We start from the raw sequence: 20,374 nt of genomic DNA, 5'->3' as shown, positions 1-20,374 counted from the left end.
AACAATAAAACCTCCAACTGACACTGAGCAACATTAGCATTGTGTGTTCAATAGTCACTCTCTTTTAGCTCCCTTTCGGCCTCCACCGACTCCTGAGGGAACTAGCTGGCTCTTGAGCTGCTAAATGCTCCGATATGTTCAGCAGCTAATCGCTCACTTTGTCTGTCTGTCATTTAGTGCGAGGCAAACTAATTTAATATTACCTCTAGTATTTTGATACTGGTGTCAAAAAAAAAGAAGCTTTGCCTTTTTCAGCAAATTGATTACTTAAATCTGGAAATATAAAAATTATGTTTTTAAATAAATAAAGACTAACAACTTTTTCCACGTGTGCAGTTTAAATCAACTTATTTTCCAGCACAAACCCACTTCTGTTCAATTAACATTTCTTCAAAGGAAAAGCGCTGCTGCTTGAGCAAGATATTTTGCACCCATTACCAAGAGTAATGGGAAAACTTTACCAGTTGCATTCGGGGAATCTCTTCGGCGGATTCATTCTTTGTCTTGGTCTTTGAGACATGTGTTGAAATAAACCTTTTTTTTTTTTTTTTTTTTTTTTTTTTTTTTACAGAAAATGTAATTCTCCTTTTTTAACGTTTTGTCTCCAGGGACTTTCCACAGAAGATGGCATCAGCGCTGTCAGAGAACCCAGCCTCGGTGATTCACTCCCTCAACCTTGCTCATAATACGCTCGACAACCAAGGTACCGGACTGGCCTCCGTGAACTCTCTCTCCCTCCTCCTGCTGTGTCTGTCAGGGCACTGCTCACTCAGTCAATATTGATCGCTGTAGAGCTTTCTCTCCTTGCACCCTCCCCCCACAGTTTTACAACCGAAGAAGAAGAAAAAGCGTTTCGTACATGTGTCTGGATGCCAGGCTTTACATGCATGGCAGTATCACTCATTAGTTAATTTCTTTCCGCCAGTCTGACACATGTCACTTCCACTCGCTTCAATACGTTCTTTGTGCTCACCCTTGCCACCCCGTGTGTGTGTGTGTGTGTGTGTGTCAGACTTACTTCATTGCGACTAAAAAAAGCGCTTCAGCCTTAACAACAATCTTCATAATCACAGTAAAGAATGACCTTCAGTGTTGCTGTGTCTGTTTACAACGTTAACAATATATCTATATATATATATATTTTTTTATGCCTTTTACACGTTACATACACAATTCTGCCATAACCAGGAAAACAGGTTTACGTCTACATAAAAAGCCTTTCATTTTCAATAAAGATAAGTCAACGATAATTTATTGTCATTATGCAACACAGGGATGCACAGCGAAATTACATTTTCAACACGACAAACCCATGGCAAATAAAGCGAAAACAGTAGTCCAGTCCTGAAGTGTATTTTTTAATTAGTTTTTTTTATTTTCATCACAGGAACGTAAACAGCAGCATCAAAAACATATTATATCATATTATTATCAACAATAATGGCAGCAGTGCGTTTTAATCAAAGGCTAGGTGATTTGGCTTGGCATGTGGTAGTTTTATGTTTTTTTTCCTGCACTAGGCACAGTGGGAGAAAGTGAGATTGCTAAGTATGTTGGTGGGATGTTATTAATATTATATTTTTGCTGTAGTCGTATACATGTGGGTAAATAGCTATATGTGTGCTTTGAGGACGATGTATTGAGAGAGTTTTTATTTTGGCTTGATAAGTAGAAAAGCTCTGTGTGGGCTCGTAACGCTTAAAGTGGATTGGTGCAGGGCTCCAAGTAAAAATGATTTTCATTAATGTTTATGTCAGCTATTTCCACGTGTAATTGATCCCTTGTTCGGTCTGTGAAATGTGTCCCAGAGCCCAACGTGGCGTCTTCAAGTTGCTTGTGTTGTCTGATAAATCTAAAATCTAAAGACTTTCAGGTGACTGTCACAGGCTGCTCAGTAACCAGTTAGTATCCACATTTAGTGCAGCATTTTATTTCAATACAAAAGGACAATTGACTGATCATCATAATAGGCAACTTATTAATCAAGCAAAAATAGTTGGGCTGTTTTTCTGTGATTTAAATTAGGCTTTTTTTTCTTCTTCTTCCTCTCTTCCAGGAGTCTCCAACCTCATTCAACAAGTGTGTCGCCTCAACAAGGGACTGCGCCTCCTCAATCTCTCCAAGACCTCCCTGTCCTCCAAGGGTAGGAGTGCTCATCTCAGACACAGCAGCCTCTAGTGGCTGATCACACACACAAACACATGTATTTACTAAATGTAAATGAATGTCTAATTATATTTTGTCTTGCTCAAAGATACTTCATCAGAGCAGAGTCTTTCTGTGAAGGTTCAAGAAACGGCCTCTCAAACCACAATCCTGCCCCGCTGCCTTTTTATTATTTATTTGTGCTAGTTTTAACCCTCATAGATAAACCGAGCCATGCATGTACTGTATGACCCATCTACCAAATGATAATCAGGTCACAATCATAAGCAGTTGATCTGTCGTCCCCCCGCCCTAAAATCCGTGTCCCAATTCTGTTGCTTTCCCAAACAATACAGCCATCCACGAGTGTTACAGCAGATACAAAGGGATCATATTGATGCAGATGTAAATCCATACGTTAATAGCCAGATTGTAATAGCATTTTTGGTCATAGCGTATTTTTTAGGATTTTCTTTTAATTCCATTTATGGGTTCTCTGAATCATTGGAGTTGCAGGAGAATAGCATGCTGCCCTAAGGACTACTTTTGATTTGGTTTATGCCATGGATGGTAAAATATTTTTGGTGAAAATACAGTGTTGCCAATCAGTTGGTGGGAGATTCTGTTTGTGAGATTTCTGCATCCACAATACGATGGAGGAAGGCTCTGAGGAAGGTTTTCATCCGGAGTATTTTTCTTCTGCGGTTGCTGCGTTGTCCCCTTGCAGTCTGGGAGAATCATACAAAGCAGTATCTGCTTTTTATAGGTTCTGTGTGAGTATTTTGAGGCCTAGGCGTTGTGTACACGACGACCTCGATTGTGTACTTTCATGAATGGAGAGAACCACACTGGGGGGCGCTATTTTAAAAAGGCAACGAGGTTGACACAGTGATTCCGGAGGAATGCGGTGATGGTGCTGACCTTGAATGGTGGATGCAGGTATGACTTTGCAGGGGCTGAGATTCTTTTTTGTTGAATATTTATAGATCTCTCTCTCTCTCTCTCTCTCTCTCTCTCTCGATCTTTCTCTCTCTCTCTCAGGCTATCTGCCTCTCCCTCCCACTCCCCTCTGTCTCCAAAACACCTACACACATCATGTCACAAGCTCTCGCTCACACACTTGGCCCCCACACACACACACACACACACACACACACACACACACACACACACACACACACACACACACACACACACACACACACACACACGTCTCCGAGATGCGATCAGACACGCAAATAGGCCGATACATCACCGCTGCTCCCACACACTTGACATTGTCACATGGACCGGATGACTCCTAAAAGGCTGATGGATAGATGAAGTGGGGGATTAGACGTCCTGTCTCCTCTTCCCCTCATTTCGCTCCTAATCGCTGCAAATTAGGGATGAAGAGCTTAGCGCCTTGCCAGCTCGGGTGCAAGCACATGCAGTAGCTGGCTTCACTCTCCCCGACGCTTGAGAGCAGGAATAAAGTCACTTCCTACAACTGCTGTGTATAATCGATGATGCAGCGTCGAGTGAATAGCACAAAGATTAATGGTGGTTGTAGACTTTCTTTTTTTGTTGTTGCTCCCAGATATTTCTCCCTTATTTCGTGTCTATATTTAATCCTCAACTTGCCACAGCGTGCTGTGCTTTGCATCAGTCTTGCAGGGTTAGGATTTTAATGAGGGGTTCCATCGGGCCCGTGAGTGTAATTGTGTTGTGATCTGATTTGAGAGAGTGATTTTTCTTTTGTTTGGGCTTTCAGGGCCCACTTGGATGCTGGAAAAGATAGTTGCTGGCTTCTTCCAAAAGCTTTTTTGATAGTAACCTGCCATATAAGCTCACTAGTCTCTGCGCAGTTATTATTTCTTTCCGCAAATGGCTTGCTCATCCTCTTTCAGAATGGAGTTTTGTATATTCATCAGTTGCTAATAAGTTGCGCCCAGAGCATTAAGGATGACTCTAAGATCATTAAATGATTCAAAGATGCATTCATCGAGTCCTTACGCCTACCTCTCCATTTCGTCCTCTCGACCCCGTTAGGTGTGGTTACTCTGTCCCAGGCGTTGTGTTCAAGTGACGACTACTCCAACTCTCTGCTGCATCTGGATCTCAGCAAAAACCCTGGTGTTCTGTCTGGAGAAGACGCCACGGTGAGGGACACAAACACATAAATAATTATTAAAGAAAATGTTTTATTAAGTTTGTTTTCAACCACCTGTTTTTAATGCATATTTTGTTTTTAAAATGATGGAAATTCAAGAAATATGCATAATGCTGCCATGCTGTGGGTATGCTGCAGCATGTTTATGATAAAATGATGGGTAAGAAGCTCTTACCTGACCAGACGACCCTTCCAGCTGACTTCAGAGTCTCCCACGTGCCTTCTGACAAACCTCCTACATTTCGTGTGTTTCTCAGGGTGCCTTACTCTCTGACACTCACCCGTGAAGCACCTGGCAACCTGTTGTCTGCACAGTCTCTCCAGTCTGTGCCACGGATGACTGGAGCTCCTTCAGGGCCTTCTTGTACACTCTTACTCAGTTTTATTTTGAGGAAATTCTACTCAAGGCAGATTCTCTGCTGTGCCATGAGCCTACCATTTCTTAATGATGGCTTTAACGGTCCTCTAAGAGATGTTATGGGTGTGAATTATTCTGCTCTTCTATGTGTAATTCATCGGGCAGCACTGAATAGTTCAAAGCTTTAAAGCTTCCTTTATAAAGCTGACATTTGAATGTGACGCAGCTTAATATTTTTAAGTCTAATCATTCTGTTTAAACCAAGTATTTCTGCACAGTTGCAGAAAAAGATTGAGGTGTCCAATTTAAAAAAAAAAAAAAAAAAAAAAAAAATTGTCTTGAGTGCCAGCACGAGCGCTTCGACTTTTTTGTGCAGCCTCTCAGAGCGTTTCTTTTTGCAAATCTCTGAACTTTTTAGAGAGACGCTGGTGTCGTGGATGAAGCGCTCCCAACAGGTTTCGATTTTCCCAAATATCACAATATCTTTTCATCTCACAAAATCTCACAACCACAAAACAACATTTTCCCTGAGAAAAGATTAGGTCTCCTGCTCGTCACACACAAAAGGAAGCGGTATTAAACGAGCCGGTCTAATAGGACCATCAATTTAATATATAACCACAATAACAAACCTTTTTTCTTTTCATTTTGTTCAGGCTGATGATGTCATAGAATACGACAATAGACATTCAACACTTCATTTTTTTCCCCTTTTGACGAGAAAGGCTATTTTTCTGTTGAACAGTGTCTAAATAAAATAGCCACATTAAATCTACTCTGATTCAATGTTGCAAAACATGAAAACATCCACAATGGTCGATGAATACTTTTTTCCTTCCTTTTTTTGTATAAGCACTGAAGAATATAATGTTCAAGATCCTGGGAGGTGGTGTGGGGAATAAGGTCCGGAGTCCAAAAAGAGTTATACTAATAATTATTTAATAAAAGAATGATGACAGAACAGCTTATGCAAACCCGATCGGGGCCTCTCCTTCCTCAACGAACTCCAGACCGCAGGTCTTGTCCAGTCACGTGGGGATTCTTCTTGCTCACGAGTTAGTTATAGGTCTCATTCATAGAGCTTAAGAGCTTTAGGCCACTCATTGGTTAGTTCTACGGCATGCGATTGGCTAAAAGTCCCACAGGGGCGGAGTCTCTCTTTGGAGCAGGTTTTGAAGATAACTCCACACATAACACATAGCTCCATAACATTCATGTTTTCCGGTACCTGAAGTCCTCACTCTGCCCTCCTGTGTTTACTAACGCAATATTTGACCTAGAAGGAATTGTTATTCAGTTCTATATGTTACAACTGATGAGACTACAGCTTACAGTCATCCTCCCACAGACCCTCTTTACCTCCCCCCACTGTGCCTCATAAGAACAGTAGGGAGATTCCCCAGACCACAGGTGGTCCAGTCCCCTTTGTTCTTAAAACCAAATGCTCCCTTGTAAAACCCCCAACCACGTTCTATGTGTAAATGACCTCCGCACTCTCCAGTACAGAGTTCATGTGACCTCAGCCATACCATAGTATCTCATTCATCTTATTATATTTAATCTATTTTAAAATCCTTTCACATCTGACTCAATATACAGTAATAAAAATGACCTTAATATGCATACAATTACAAATCCTTCATAATAATATACCTTATTAATTATCATATTTCATGCATTGTAATGTACACAAACAATTAATTTTACATAGATGTGCAAGTCCACATGTGACAAACTAAGATTAATTAATATTCATTAACTAAAAGACATTCTCCTTCTTTCCGTGCAGAACCTCTACCTGTTCCTGGCCCAGCCCAACTGCCTGGTCCATCTGGACCTGTCTGGGACTGACTGCACCGTGGACTCGGTTTGTACTCATTGCCACTATCCCACCCATCCCTGTGTGTGTGTGTGTGTGTGTGTGTGTGTGTGTGTGTGTGTGTGTGTGTGTGTTAGCAACAGGAGGGGGGGTGTAGTGTCCCGAATACAAATGGCCCAGCACACAAAAACAATGCTACCTCAGTAGACACACAGTCTTTCTTGGAGCTCCTCTGTGCATGAAGCGTTGGGTCCTGTGAAGTACATCAATGACACATTGTACGACTAGCATACATGAGCCTTTTGTTCCATGGCTTTGTTCACATCTTTGTCACTTCAGAAGGACGACTTTGTCTGTGTCTAAATTTAGCGCGTCTGACACTGTGACAAAACGGTGTCCTGCCGCATTAGCAGCTCCGCGTAACGAGTGAGAAGATGACGGAGCCTTTTCTCTGAAAGAATTCAGGGGCCGCGCTTGGAACGTGCGCATTACCGCTGTGATGGCAGTTCTTCCTGGTTCCGTGGGAACATGTTGAAAGTCACATGTAGATTGTCTTATTGGTGATAAAACCAAAAAAAAGTGCGATAGAACAGACATAAATATATTATTTCATTGTGTTCCCTGCTGCTTCGGCGGAGGTTAAGAGCAGGACAGTTGCTTGCTGACGCGGAGGTTGACGGCAATGCTTTGTCATATTTAAAATCAGGCGTGCTCGCTGGTCCGCTGGTTTCAGACCAACACTTTCACCGACTCGATTTAACCCCGTTGCTGATTCAGTACAGTGATGTAACTTGAAAACATTTACTCAAGTACTGTACTCGAGTGCAGCCTTGAGGTACTTGTGCTTTATTGTTTCCATGTCATGCTTGTGCTCCACTGTATTTTAGAGGGACATTTTGTACTTTTTGCTCTAGCACATATTTCAAAAATAATTATTCAATACAAACCAATATAATCGGCTTCGGAAATATGATGCTATTCAGTTATAAAAAAACAACAACGCCTGATCAAGTCATTTTAGTCTGGAATTGTGGATTTCTTTTGTAGTGTCAGATTATTTCAACTGGTTATTTTTATTCAGAATTTTCTAAAATCAACTATTTCTAATACAAGTGTTCAACCTGCCTCATTCTCTCTCGTGTCATTTTGTTTTTTTTAAAACAATGAACACTATTATTCCAGCGTTGACCCTGGCGCGGAAATGGCGGCACTCCGCCACTTACAAGACAACTACCATATAAAGAGGTAATTGTAGAATGTAAACATGTTGAGTGCAAATCAAATAGTATACAAAAAAAACAAGGCGCTTAAAGGTGCAGCCAGTCATTTTCATACATGGCCACACAGTACTATTCCAGCCAATCAGCAACAGGCAGTGTTTTCGCACGTGCGCAAAGGACAAGGCCAATAATGTAATTATTTTGGGTGTTGAATTTAAATTTCAACAAGAATCGCCGAATCCACCTCAAATTGAGGATGCGATACTTCTTATTCTTTCACCCCTGCTTTTTTTATAACCACGCGTGTTTGATTTCTGTCCTCGCTGCACTTCACGCGAGCGTTTTTAAACCCCAAGGAGCCGGCAGCTTGTCAGGCAGGAACCTGTTTCAGGAGGAAATAGTCCACCCTGTGAAACTAATCCCCACCTCCTCCCCCCCGTAAATGTGGGCCATCAATTTTGTATTGAATTATGTGCATGAGTGGAAGTCATTGCATCTATTCTGCTTTCTTTGCAAGTTCTCGAACTTTGTCTCCCCCTATTCCTCCTTAAAAATCCCCTTGAGACTGAAAGAGTGCTCTCCGTGATGGCTGCTTCATGACTTGCTTTGTTAATTGTCATTTATCCTTTCCGAGAGGAGCTGTCTGTGGGAGAATTTGTCTTTTTTAGTGTTGGGCTGTTGGATTGAATTATTAATAAGCTCCTGTTTTTTAATCTGCGTTGATGTACCGACAACGGTCGATTAGTCAATTTACGTGATGGATCACTCTGCCAGAAAAAAAAAAAAATTGATTTGTTCCGATAGTTTAACCTCTCGCAAGCGATGAGATGCAGCTAAAAGTCTTCAGAGGAATTGGCTTTTGATGCCGATCGTATTCGCCTGGAGTTCTCTCATGTCCAGCAAACACGCATACCTCATCTTTATTTCAGGATTAAATGGACCACAGTCAGATTCCTGTATGCTCACTTGCGGTGCTTTCCAGAAGCTTGTAGTTTGAAAGTGAGTCATGACTTCACAAGTGACTTCACTTTGATGGAAGGTTGATGACTGACTGTGTCGCAGCACGACGTCACATTGATCATATAAGAGGACATTTGATTGACAGCACAATTACATTTCCTACAAAGGTTTTCAGGTTTGCCCCCCCCCCCCGCACTATATTTTATGTGGAAATTGACATTTGATGGATATTCAGTATAACAAATTGGACAATGACAATCATTCATTTTTTTATTTCACTGGTTTGTTTTTTAGCTTGATTCTGATTCAGTGTAATATAATTACTCATGTCATTGCCCATTTGGTTGCGCTATCGGACTCTCTGACGGACGAGCACTTTCCGTGCACACTTTGAAAGATTGGTGGCAACACAGCGTCTGCTGTATTTCATTCGGCTGCTAGAGCTTAGGGGCCTTAACCCTGAAGTGGTCAGTACATGGGAAATTCAATTTACAACCATCACTAAATCACCCAGATGTTGTTTTTTTTTTTTTTTTTAATATGTCAATTTTAATTTCATGATTTCCTATTTAAGTGTATCGTGTTCTTTTGTTGTTGTAAATGCAACAACTTTGAAACATTCACAATCGATGGCATGGCTAAGTACTGTAGGCCGCAAGGCTGGTCGGTCTGTCTTGTCCTTTAGCGCCACCATGAGTTGGGGCTGACTTTATGACTTGCGAATACTGTACGTGGCTGCAGCTCATCCTGCATCTAAAAGTTCTACTAAAGTTAAGGTGGGAATATGAAGAGAAAAATATGTAACTGATCGTTAAATATTACATGATCAGCTTGTTAGTACTGAGGCATCGATACGTTGCAGCTGGTCGAGGTGGTGCTCATTCTTTGGTTCTTTATACTCTGAAGTAGTTTAGCTCAGTGCGTTCCAACCGAGGGGTCGGCCCCCTCTCTGTTCATTCTGTACACAAGACATCTAATGCGCATCCCCTTTTTAAATGTGTGATTAGTGATATTTGGCTGTACAAATACAATTTGAATTGGGTAAAAGCTACTTTCCACTACTGTACATGGCGTCAAGTCAATGACTACCTGAGCCAAATCCTCTGATCTTCCGGTTCTCCTTTTAGAGCCTCCGCTCCTTCTCTTCTAGCCGTTCCACACAGCAGTAAAAACATTTGGCGCTGATGCTTTAAGAAATTACGCTCCAAGCAGCTGGAACAGCCTTCCAGAGGAGCTGAAAATATTGATGTTTTTATACATAAACTGAAAGCCCATCTTTTTTTTGTCTGGCTTTTATGCAGTGTTTTATGATCTCTGATGTTTTGTTATTTGAAATTATTCAATGATCATGTCTCATCTGTTTTGCTCCACTTGGTGTTATCAACATTGTATTGTTGATCATTCCAATTTATCTTTTCGTTTCAACTTAATGAGAAAGGTTGTATTAGTGTATAAACCCAAACCATATGGCACTAGGAGGATCAAACAAATCCTAAAACAAATTGCGACAAGGACTTTGTCCTGATTTGACCAGCAGTACCATCTCAATTGTTCTTTCTTTTTCTCCGCGCACCAATTTGCAGAGTCATTTTTTAATTGAGGAGGCTTCTGCCAAGAAGGACATATACAGCAGCATCATTCTCTTTAGTGTGTTCAAATTGCATTTGTGTCAGCTTTAATCATTTGTGCAGCGTTCAGGAGCTAAAGTAACTGTTATGCAACACACTCTCATTTGGCTGTAGTGAACGTAGTACAACTCGTTCATCATTGTCTCTCTCTCTCTGTCTGTTTCTCTGCCAGCTGTTTGGGGCTCTGCTGCGAGGCTGCTGCGCTGACCTCTCCTACCTGAACCTCTCCAAGAACTCCTTTTCTCACAGGTGGGCGCTCACCTCGGGTGTAAATCCACGTTATGTTTTTTTTCTTCTTTTCTTTCCCTATAAAGAAAGACATTTTTTTCTTCCTCCTGACTCAGCCAAACAGCTCTGGAGGATTTCCAGTCAGGAGGAGCCGAGCCGAGCGAGCATCCTCATTTATTTTGTTCTGTACATTAGTGTTTAGCCCTGGACCTCACTGACGTAATTAGCGTGCATTCTCGGCTCGCCCCCTTCATTTTTTCTGGCTCGCTGCATATATATACGTGTGTGTGTGTGTAGAATGTGTTCCCGTCTGTCTTTTCATGTACACATGTCTCTGTTTGCTAACAAGTTTATCTGTCAAGCACTTGTTTGCATACGTGTACGTGCGTGTGCGTGTGCGTGCGTGGGGCTAGAAGGCAGAAGCGGCTCCGGCTCTCATCATGTCGTGTCCCCTAGGAGCTTCCCTGCACAGCATATTGCGTTACAGAATTACTGAGAAAGGAGTTGGAGAAAAATGAGACTAATTTTAGATGGGAATTATTGTTCCAATCCCCAGGCTCCCACGCCTGCATTTCTCTCTCTCTCTCCTCTCATATTCTCCCTCTCGCTCAGGCTGTTTCTTTGTATCTCTCGATCCATCTTTTTAGCTCTTGCATCTGTCTGGCTGCACCTCTTGTTCTCCTCTTTTATGACGTGAATTCTTGCTCCTGCCGGAGCTCTTGGCCACACTTGGCTCTCTCATTTCTAAGAGGAAGATTGAATTTCCCAGCATTCCGCGCTCCTTTTTACTGGACACTCACATCCTCGCTCCGTCCATCTTCTCAGTCTGTTTTTTTGGTTACCGCCTCCTTCAGTCTCATCTTGTTTACTTCCCTTTATCCCCTCTTTCCTTCCTCTTTCTCCGCTCATATTCCTTTCTCCTCTTCCACTTCTCCTCCTCCCTCTCCACATCCTCCAACTTTCATTCCCTTTTACCACTGCTCTTTCTCCTCACATCTCCCCTCCCGCCTCCCTCCCTCCATAGTTCATCCCGCCTCTTGCCGGTCATGGGTCTTCTGCTATTAAATTCTTGCTGGCTCGGTGGCTGCCAGGCAGACGGCCTCGTGTTGTGGTGACAACACGGAGCCACAAAGCTGAACCGGGCTGATAAGAACTGCCGGGCTGCCTGCTCATGAATATGAAACGGACCCCTCCTTCCCCCATCTCACACACAGACGTGGCGCTTTCGAGAAACAGGGAGCAGTCCATGTAGATCCAGTTACACACACGTGTGGTAACAAGTTGCTGATACAGCTCCCCGGAGAGCGTTTAGTGAGACAGACAGTGACACGATCTACTTATGCGACAGAGGCCTTTTCTGTATCAGCGGAGTCCTGACGGGCCGTATGCTAATCATTACAAATGGGTCAGAGAAGTGCTGGCGTTCCACACACTGAGAGGTTATCACAAGAGCAATGACAGCAGCTTGTAATGCAGCTGCCTGGTTTTCCCCTCACTACTTTTTTAATGTCTTCATCTTTGGTCTTTTCCTTTTTTTTTTCCTCCCACCATTGCTCACTCCATGACCTTTTCCGTTTTTCTACTCTTCATAACTTGATTTTCTCTCGCTTCCCCCCCCACGTCTTTATCTCACGATCTGTTATTCCTTTCCCCTCGCTGCGTTCAGTTTCATCTTTTAAACCAAGCCAACATGGTTTTGCGTGTGCGGGGTAGAATGTCAGTGTTATGAGAGACGTCATTGTGGCTGGTGTTATTACGTCAAGTTCCAAAGTCCTGAATCAAACATGGTGATGGTTTCATCTTTAACTGAGCAATCATAACGGTCCGTGTAAATCAGTGGTTCTCGTGCACAAGCACAATGAGGGCTTCTACTCACAGGAGCAGTATACACAAAAGGAATGTGGTGAAGCGGAAATAGAAATTGGTGGGGTGTAGTGATTTTTCATTATGTTCCTCAGCCAGTCACATTACTGCGCTCATACCAATTAAACAGCTGCTCCAAACACATGGGCACACAGGAAAGTTGGCTCAGTAATCAGAGAGGAGGCTGCGGAGCAGATTTTCAGTTGTGATGTCCTAGAGGTTCAGACATAACAAACACAGATATGCTGCTGAAGGCAAGCGATGTGTTGTTAGAGACCGAATTTGCATCAACGGAGATATTGGAAGTCAGGTCATGTTGCTATTTTTCGCGAAGTTAAATGATGTAGGGTTTTATTTTTTTTAAAGAAAACCTTGATCTGAAGGGAACTTTCTGTGGATGTAGCCTATAATAAATTAGATTACATTTTCTAAAGAAAGAAACTGAGAAATGTGGAGCTTGGACCACAAAGCGGGTTCAACATACCAGGGTTTCTTTTGGCTGTCTGGCTTAACCAAGTCTACTGTCAGCAGAGAGAAAACTAAAATGTTCGACAAACACAAATAAACTAAACCCTTAATCTAGTCTAAAAGTAACACAGTTTAAACTGCCAAATGCAGGATGGAGCTGCCAAAAAAACTGCAGACTGTGTGAATGTGTGAATTAACAGATTTATGATATCACTGCCCATCTAGAGCGGGAGCCGAGCCGGCTAGAATCACACTTATGTATTCTGTTCAGTTAATGTGTCGCTTAGAGGAACGCTCATGGAATAGAGGATACTTTATTAATCCTAACGCGGAAAATTGTTGCATGTATTACAATATTATAGCTTTACTCTTTCCGCTGCAACAGAATTGGGAGAAATAGTATCACATCTTAATTTAAGTGTAGAGCAAGCAGGGTCAGTTGAAGCTCTAGAAGAAGAAAAAAAAAGAGAAAAAACTGATCAGAAGGATATATTAGAAATGTAAAGACAGGCAAACGCCTTGGAAATATACATTTGAGCACTTTAACGTTCAACTTTACCCAAGGTTTTGTGTATCAGCAATTGTGTGCCAGTAAGGACGCATTAAAATGCAGACCAGTTAAGAGCGTGGTAAAGGTCACTTTATCTGTGGTATGTATGTATGTATGAATGAATGACAGAAATAGACAACCAACAGTGAGGTAATTGATCGAGGTCGAGCTCTAGCTCGCCCCACTAGTGGGGGTAGTAGCGTCTGTCTGTTGGTCCACCACTTTAGCCGAGGCGGAACCGTCCTATTGGACGGGCTGTCGAGGGGTTTTGTACAGACGTTTATGGTGCCTTACAACTTTGTCACTTTTCAATTTAACTTTGTCCATCACTCTTGAAGACAAATTATCTCTGTAGAACTTATCCAGCTTTCCCAGCAACTGCTGTTGTGCTTTGCGTTTATTGTTGTTTTACAACTGCTGAGACACTCACATGCGAGATAAAGAAAGTGAACATATGGCAACAACGATACCTGCTAAAAGTCCATATTTTCCATTGTCGTCGTGAGAGCGTAGCTCGGAGCAGTGTCGTGCCTACGTACGGCCTCGCAGAGCTGCCAGCATTTAGATTTTTTTTTTCATTACTCTATGATGTGTGGCTTTATTTTTGAAAGAAAAACGACCGACGATCAGCCATCTGGTGTTAATTGATTCTGTAGCAGAAGAAAATGGGTTCAATCAAAGTAAAAGGAAGCGCGTTGCCCCGCGTCGCAGCCAGGAAACGCACAGCTGCAGCTCATAATGGCGGCGTTCCATTTATGGAGCTGAGCCCTCGTTAGCGAAATTAGTTACACCTGTACTTTTTCTTGCCCCGGTGAGTCAAACTGTCTGCCGTTCAAAATAAAAAAAGGTTGACGTGAAACGCCATACAATAATTGTACATAAGTGGTTCTCTGTCTGTCTGAGTGTGACTTTTGCATTGCAGTATATGAATAACTAAAATGATGAGTCGTATGAAACGCGCTATTCAAAGTGCCCCGTCGCCGCGCCGAAAACAACTGTACTTGTTGTGTGTCGGGGATGATGGTGGGAAACAAATGAGCGGTAAGAAAAGGGGGGGGGGGGGAAAGGCCGTCTGTGCTGCGCAAGTAAACAACACCTCAGCTGGAGAGAGGTAGCAGGTAATCTTTTCTTGAAAAACAAACAAAATGTTTCTAAAAGATTAATTCAACCAACGCCCCCTTCTGCCTCTCTCAATTCCTCCACCTCGGCCTCTCATCACTCCCCCCCCCTCGTCATCCTCCCCTGTGGCAAATTTGTGCCGTGAGGGGCTGAAGTGGCAGATTGGCTGCTTTGACAAGTTCTAAACACTGATCGTAACCAGTGTACTGCATCGATTGATCCCCTCGTGTATCGCTGTACATACACTCTGTCCTTCCTCTCTGATGACAGGCTAATGCGCGGTGCATGCCAAGCAGATGGTTGGATAATTGGTCAGCTTTATCTTTTTTCTTTAAAAAAAACTGTTGGCAGTTAATTATGCCAACTTCACCTTTTCAGAGTCTGCTTGATATAATTCTGACCAAAATGTCACCTGCCGGGCATCTTTTGTCTTCTACTCTCTCTCTCTCTCTCTCTCTCTCTCTCTCTCTCTCTCTCTCTCTCTCCCCCCATCGTTCCGTTTCCCTCTCTGACAGCTCCCCTCTCGTCTGCCGCAAAATTCCCGTCACTTTGTGTCAGCCTTTCAGCTCCCTCTGTCATCCGCCACCTTGTCTTGATCAGTCTCCTTATCGGCTCCCATCATCTGCTCACCTCCTTTCATTTTCTGTCTGTCTAACTGCCTTATTGATCGCGCTCTATCTCTTATGTCCTGCTCTTCGCTTCCCATTCCACTCCTACACACTTTACAATCCCGTCTTTTGTTTTTCTCCTCTTGTTCTTTTCCAGGAAAGCGAGAGATTCTCTGCCAACTTTCCGCCAGTTCTTCAGCTCCGCATTCAGCCTGACCCACGTCAGCCTGGCCTCCGTGAGAGTCCCCCCTGATTCACTGAGGTGAGTCACTCCGCTCCTCTTGTTTCTCTATTCCGTGCCTCCTCCTCGTCGCCGCCCTCCTCCGTCCTTCTAAATATGACCCGGAAATCAATCTCGGCGTGCCATCTGGAAGCATGTCTCGATTCCTAAAATGCTTCTCGAGGAGATGTTGCCTAAATCCCTCTCTCCCCGTGTCTCTGCCTCGCCTCCTTCGCTCGAAGCGCAGGTGGGAGGGACTGGGACTCGAGGAGAGGAGGCAAGCAAAGAAACCAAGGATTTAAAAAATCGATGAAATGAGAAAAGCCCAGTCACAGGCAATGATTTAGCGAGACATTTTGAAACATGCTGTATATGATGCAAATCAATACACAGTGACCTCCATTCAGTTTGACCCCTTTTGCATTCGTCATCATGTATATGAATAGATTATAATGTCATATAGTGGGAAAAAATGATATGTAAATGTATTAAAGATGTTATCCCCCAAACAACCTTGGGAGGTTATAACAGATGCATATGGCCATGCTACTTACAAAATCCACCTCTGGTAGATATGAATAAATAAATGCAAAATGAACAAATCAATCTTGAAGCACATCAAAACAAACCTTAAAAAAATGCACTGTCAAGATACTGACAATTGTTTTGTTCGAGGAAGTGACCTGTGAAAAGTAAATTAGAAAATGAAAAAAAATCTAATTCAGTGCCAGGTGCGATTGTTGTAAAGGTACCAAAGTCTCATCAAAACCCAGAAGCATGTCAAGTCCACATCCAAAGGGGGTCAGGGAAAGTGCCCAAGTGTAAAGGATCCAGCATGCGATGTGTTTATGTCATGAATAGCTTTGACGTGTGTGTGTTATACTGTGACAGCCAATTGGCAAACAGTGGCTTGTTCTTTATTTAGAGAACCTCTGGACAGGATTCATACACGGAGTTGGCAAAGTAAACTGCAATAAACATCAAGTGGATGCACGGAGATACACATCAGACGAGATTAAACTGATGTTATGTGAGAAAAATGAATAAAGTCACCGTTGTGGAAGAGAAAACAAACAGTAAATGAATAAGAAGTGATGAATAAAGTCAGTAGGTAGAGATCCAGATCTTACTAGATGCTATCAAATGCGTTTTATTGAATAATCATTTCTATCATGAAATTGTCACACGTAGGAGTAAATCAAATCCATGTAATAAGCCCATTATCAAATGAATTACTATAAATGAGCCAATCATGAGGTGTAGGAGACCAGTGTTGCTTTTCAGGTCCAGCAGAAGGTTCACGATAGAAGTAGTTTATAGCTCATGTAGCCCGTTATTCCTAACTGTCCACCTCTTCAAGTGCGTTCCCGCCAGTTTTTTACCACCGCCGCCTCCCTGTGTCAACAAGCCGGCGATATTTAGTCAAAGTTGAAATGGTGAAGGATAAACTGGGGCCACTCGTGCTAAAAATGGGTCCACTCGTGATGCTGTAAGGTCCTTTAGTTTGAAGCACTGTCTGAATTACACCCAGGAAGCATCACTCCTTTTAAATTGTATATCCAACCTTGTGCCAACGATTAAAGAGGAGACTCTTAAAATATAAGACCTTTTTCTTTTTTCTTGTGTCATGCTTGAACACTAAAATAGCTCCCACATTTGGGTTCAAATGCACTTTTTTCCTCGACAGTGGAGCCGTTGTCTGTTGTGTTTCTGGGACCAGCCTTCAATAAGAGGACACAGATTGATGCCTCCCTCCCTCCCCCCCACATTGGCTGGCGTCCGCCATGCTGACGCGTCTTTGAGTAGGACTCTGTACACCGACCAGCTTCAGGAGATCTGAGTGTAGCTAAACCAGGCTGAACGAGCCAAACGGAAAGCAAGTTTCCCTCGGAGAATAGCCGGGAGTACTGCTATCTTACTTGTTAGGTGTGCAGCCTGCTGTTAGCTGTTCCTAGCCAAGGAACACAATCAATAGTGGAGTAAACAAAGCAAACTGCCAGCAACAATAGAGATGATTGCGTACCGCATGATGGAGCTCAGCCAAAATGGACGGAGCGGACTCCCCACTTAGCACTTCTCCTCATTACCTCCTCACGGTGCATAACTCTTAAATGTTTCTCCGTTGCACGAGATCAACCTCCAGCCGAGCCTTGATGTGCAAATGGAGTCTTCCTTTTGTATCCAGCTGGGTTTGCGTGCATGAGCAACAATTGGCCACATTCCCTGAATAAATATTGAAGATTTTTTTTTTTTTTTTTTTTTAAGCTATGAATCTCCTTAAAGGACTTACAGAAAAGTAACTTAAAGAGATGGGTCTGTAACTGTTAAGTGTGCAAAGGAGAACGCAGTGCAGCACGAGGCAGCAGGGAGTCGTAGGATCTGTTCGGGTTGCTAGAGGGAGGAAAAGAAGCAATTGGATTCATGTGGGATTGATCTTTCTGCCTCTGTTCTTATTTTATTTTTCTATTTGTCATTTTCACCTTGCCTTTTTCCATTAATTGCCCTTTTGTTTCTCTCCCTTTTCTTCTTACCCACCTATCCTTCTGCTTTCTCCTCTCTTTCCTTATCTGCTCCCCCCCTCCCTCTCTCTCTTCTTTCTTCTCCTCGCTCTGTCTCTCTCTTTTCCCATCCTACCCTGCCTGTGTTTTCCTTCAGGGCTCTGTTCCTAGGTCTGTCCAATAACCCTCATATCTCTGATTTACACCTGGACATCAGCAGCTGTGAGGTATGCTCTGTTAGTCTGTGCTGTAAATGCACTCGCTCATCTTCGTCATAGATAGACGCTCGTGGCTATCCCGTCACGTCTCACTCCTCTCTTGTCTTCCTCCCACAGTTGAGGTCGGCAGGCGCTGGGGTGATACAGGAGCTGTTTCCTCGAGTTTCATGCGTGGGGACTTTAGACATCTCTGATAATGGTGAGAGACAAAACACACACACACACACACACACACACGCACATTAGAATTTCAGATCAAGACACACTGCAGTATTTGAAACCCGTTTGATCTCTAGCGGTCTGGTGGATACCGGCATGTGCAGTTTTTCGTTTTAAATGCAATTCTTTAGAGCAGGCGTAGTGAGTCAATGCCGCCAGCATTCAAACTAAAGGGGAACGCCACCGATTTTACACATGAAGTTCAGTTAGCTGACCCTGCGGTAGCGTCTTGTGCGGTTATCTCGGCTTGGACTTCAGGACTTAAGGTAACATCACATGTTTACATCACAGCTAAAGCTGAAAAAGCTTGGCTGCACAGACTCTGCAAAACTTGTTTTAACCCACCCTAAACAGAATTGGCTACTGTGAAGCGCAACTTGGGTTTAAGTGTCTCGGTCAAGAACACTTGACCACTCCCCTCCCCAACTTTGCCCCAAATGTGTTAAATATAAGATTAAAATAGTTGGAGTGCCTCTTTTTAAAGGATGGCACAACATGCGAGTCCCACTAGGTGTTAAGAATTATTTAAAAGTAATTTTAAACAAAAAAATTAATTAGTAAGTAGTTTTTACTAATACAATAAGAAATAAGACACTTAAGTATGCAAAGTAATGTAAAGTAATGGACAATTGAATGAATGAATATATTAATATATACTTTATTAATCCCTAAGGGGAAATTTGGTGTCGAGTAGCAGCAATTTACAGACAGAAACTAAGATATCAAAACAGCAGGGATGGAAGATATATACAATAATAATAAAATAAAAATAAAATGAAAATGGCTGGGATGAAAGAAAAGAACAGAGTATTAATTTAGGACAGACAGTTCAATTTGTCAAAAAAACAGCTCTGCTCCTGGACGAAGCTTGCAGCAGAGAGAGAATTGGAGCAGCTATAATGATTTAGCTCTGGGAGCTAACCCCCCTCAATAAACTTCTCTGAACATTAATGCTAGTTAAATCAACAGTAGCAAAAGCTGATCACATTAAGAGGAGGTTGTGGTGGTGGGAGCTAACCATGTTACCGTTATGTAACCTTAGTGTATCAACAGAGAAATAGTGACGCACGGAGCCGTACAACTGCTCGAATACGATGAGCTGGCAGCTGCTGAGCGAGCCAGTGGTTCTGGAGAGATGAACGCTCTACCCGAACACCTTCACTCTGCTCGAACACAGCACTGGGCCCTCAGGGTCCCCACCTCCCTCCATAGTTCGCTGCATGCTATTGCTTTTGCAAATTTTAATAATTGCAAGTTTGTCAGTTAATTTGAACCTCGAAAGCACAATACCAACTAAGACAGGTCCTTCATTTTTTGCTAAAAAACTAAAAGAACACTCATAGTACATAGAACAGCTTATTTGTGTTCTATACACCTCAAGCACTGCTGGAGTTTTTACTTTCCAACGCTCTCAACCTTGAAGCTCCTGCTTGCTCACACTCATCCGGCCCTTAACCACCACAGTTTCCTGTCATTGACACGAGAGTAAACTTTTCTTTTTATTTATTTTTATTTAAACGCAGATAGTTTTGCTCTCTGAATGAGGCTTTTATGTCTTTGTTACTGAAATATCTCGCCATGGTAACCACTTCCCTTGAGCAGCATCCTCCATCCTTGAGCTTTTGTGAGTGGGTGGGAGGTTAATGAGGAGTATTTTGGCATTTCTGTGGGCAACAAGATATTCTTCTAAAAATGAGATGAAAAAAAACACTGAGCTTTGAAAGACAGAATTGTTAGCACCTGGCAGAGTAAATGATGAGTCACTGGTGTGGCAGTCCAGAAATGTGTGTCGTGAAAATATGACTTTTTTTCTTTCAGTTTGTAATGACAGTTAATGCCTCATCTTACTGTATTTGTGATCAATTCTAAAAAGGAATAGGCTTTTTAGAATTGGGCTTGTATGTATCCGTGCTCTCTGGTAAATCCAAACTAACCCTTTTTAAACATTTTTTTTTGTTTAAATCACTGTTTTTTTTGTCAAAGGAGTCTAGTGGCTCAATATATGTAACGACTTCGGTCCCCAGTCGGCCTTTTTCTTTTAGATGGCTCCAAAAGGTTTAGCTTCTGTTCACCGCTGTACATTGCTATGCTCTTGCGCTGG

The 20,374-nt window shown here is 42.5% G+C and overlaps 1 protein-coding gene across 1 annotated transcript in view; it reads left to right on the top strand.

Moving 5' to 3' along the window:
• The window catches only part of carmil3 (capping protein regulator and myosin 1 linker 3), a 76,627-nt gene that overhangs the window by 30,534 nt on the left and 25,719 nt on the right, over positions 1 to 20,374 (top strand). Inside the window, exons 11-18 of the mRNA XM_079220264.1 lie at positions 609 to 703; positions 2,057 to 2,143; positions 4,177 to 4,286; positions 6,445 to 6,522; positions 10,455 to 10,531; positions 15,276 to 15,380; positions 17,994 to 18,063; positions 18,172 to 18,253. Of these exons, the coding sequence (XP_079076390.1) occupies positions 609 to 703; positions 2,057 to 2,143; positions 4,177 to 4,286; positions 6,445 to 6,522; positions 10,455 to 10,531; positions 15,276 to 15,380; positions 17,994 to 18,063; positions 18,172 to 18,253 (704 nt within the window). The remainder of the gene's footprint in view (positions 1 to 608; positions 704 to 2,056; positions 2,144 to 4,176; positions 4,287 to 6,444; positions 6,523 to 10,454; positions 10,532 to 15,275; positions 15,381 to 17,993; positions 18,064 to 18,171; positions 18,254 to 20,374) is intronic.

Source organism: Taurulus bubalis (genome assembly GCF_910589615.1).
Source record: "Taurulus bubalis genome assembly, chromosome: 1".
Lineage (NCBI taxonomy): Eukaryota > Metazoa > Chordata > Actinopteri > Perciformes > Cottidae > Taurulus > Taurulus bubalis.
Note: the sequence above shows the minus strand (reverse complement) of the source record. Positions and strands in the feature narration are given on the sequence as shown.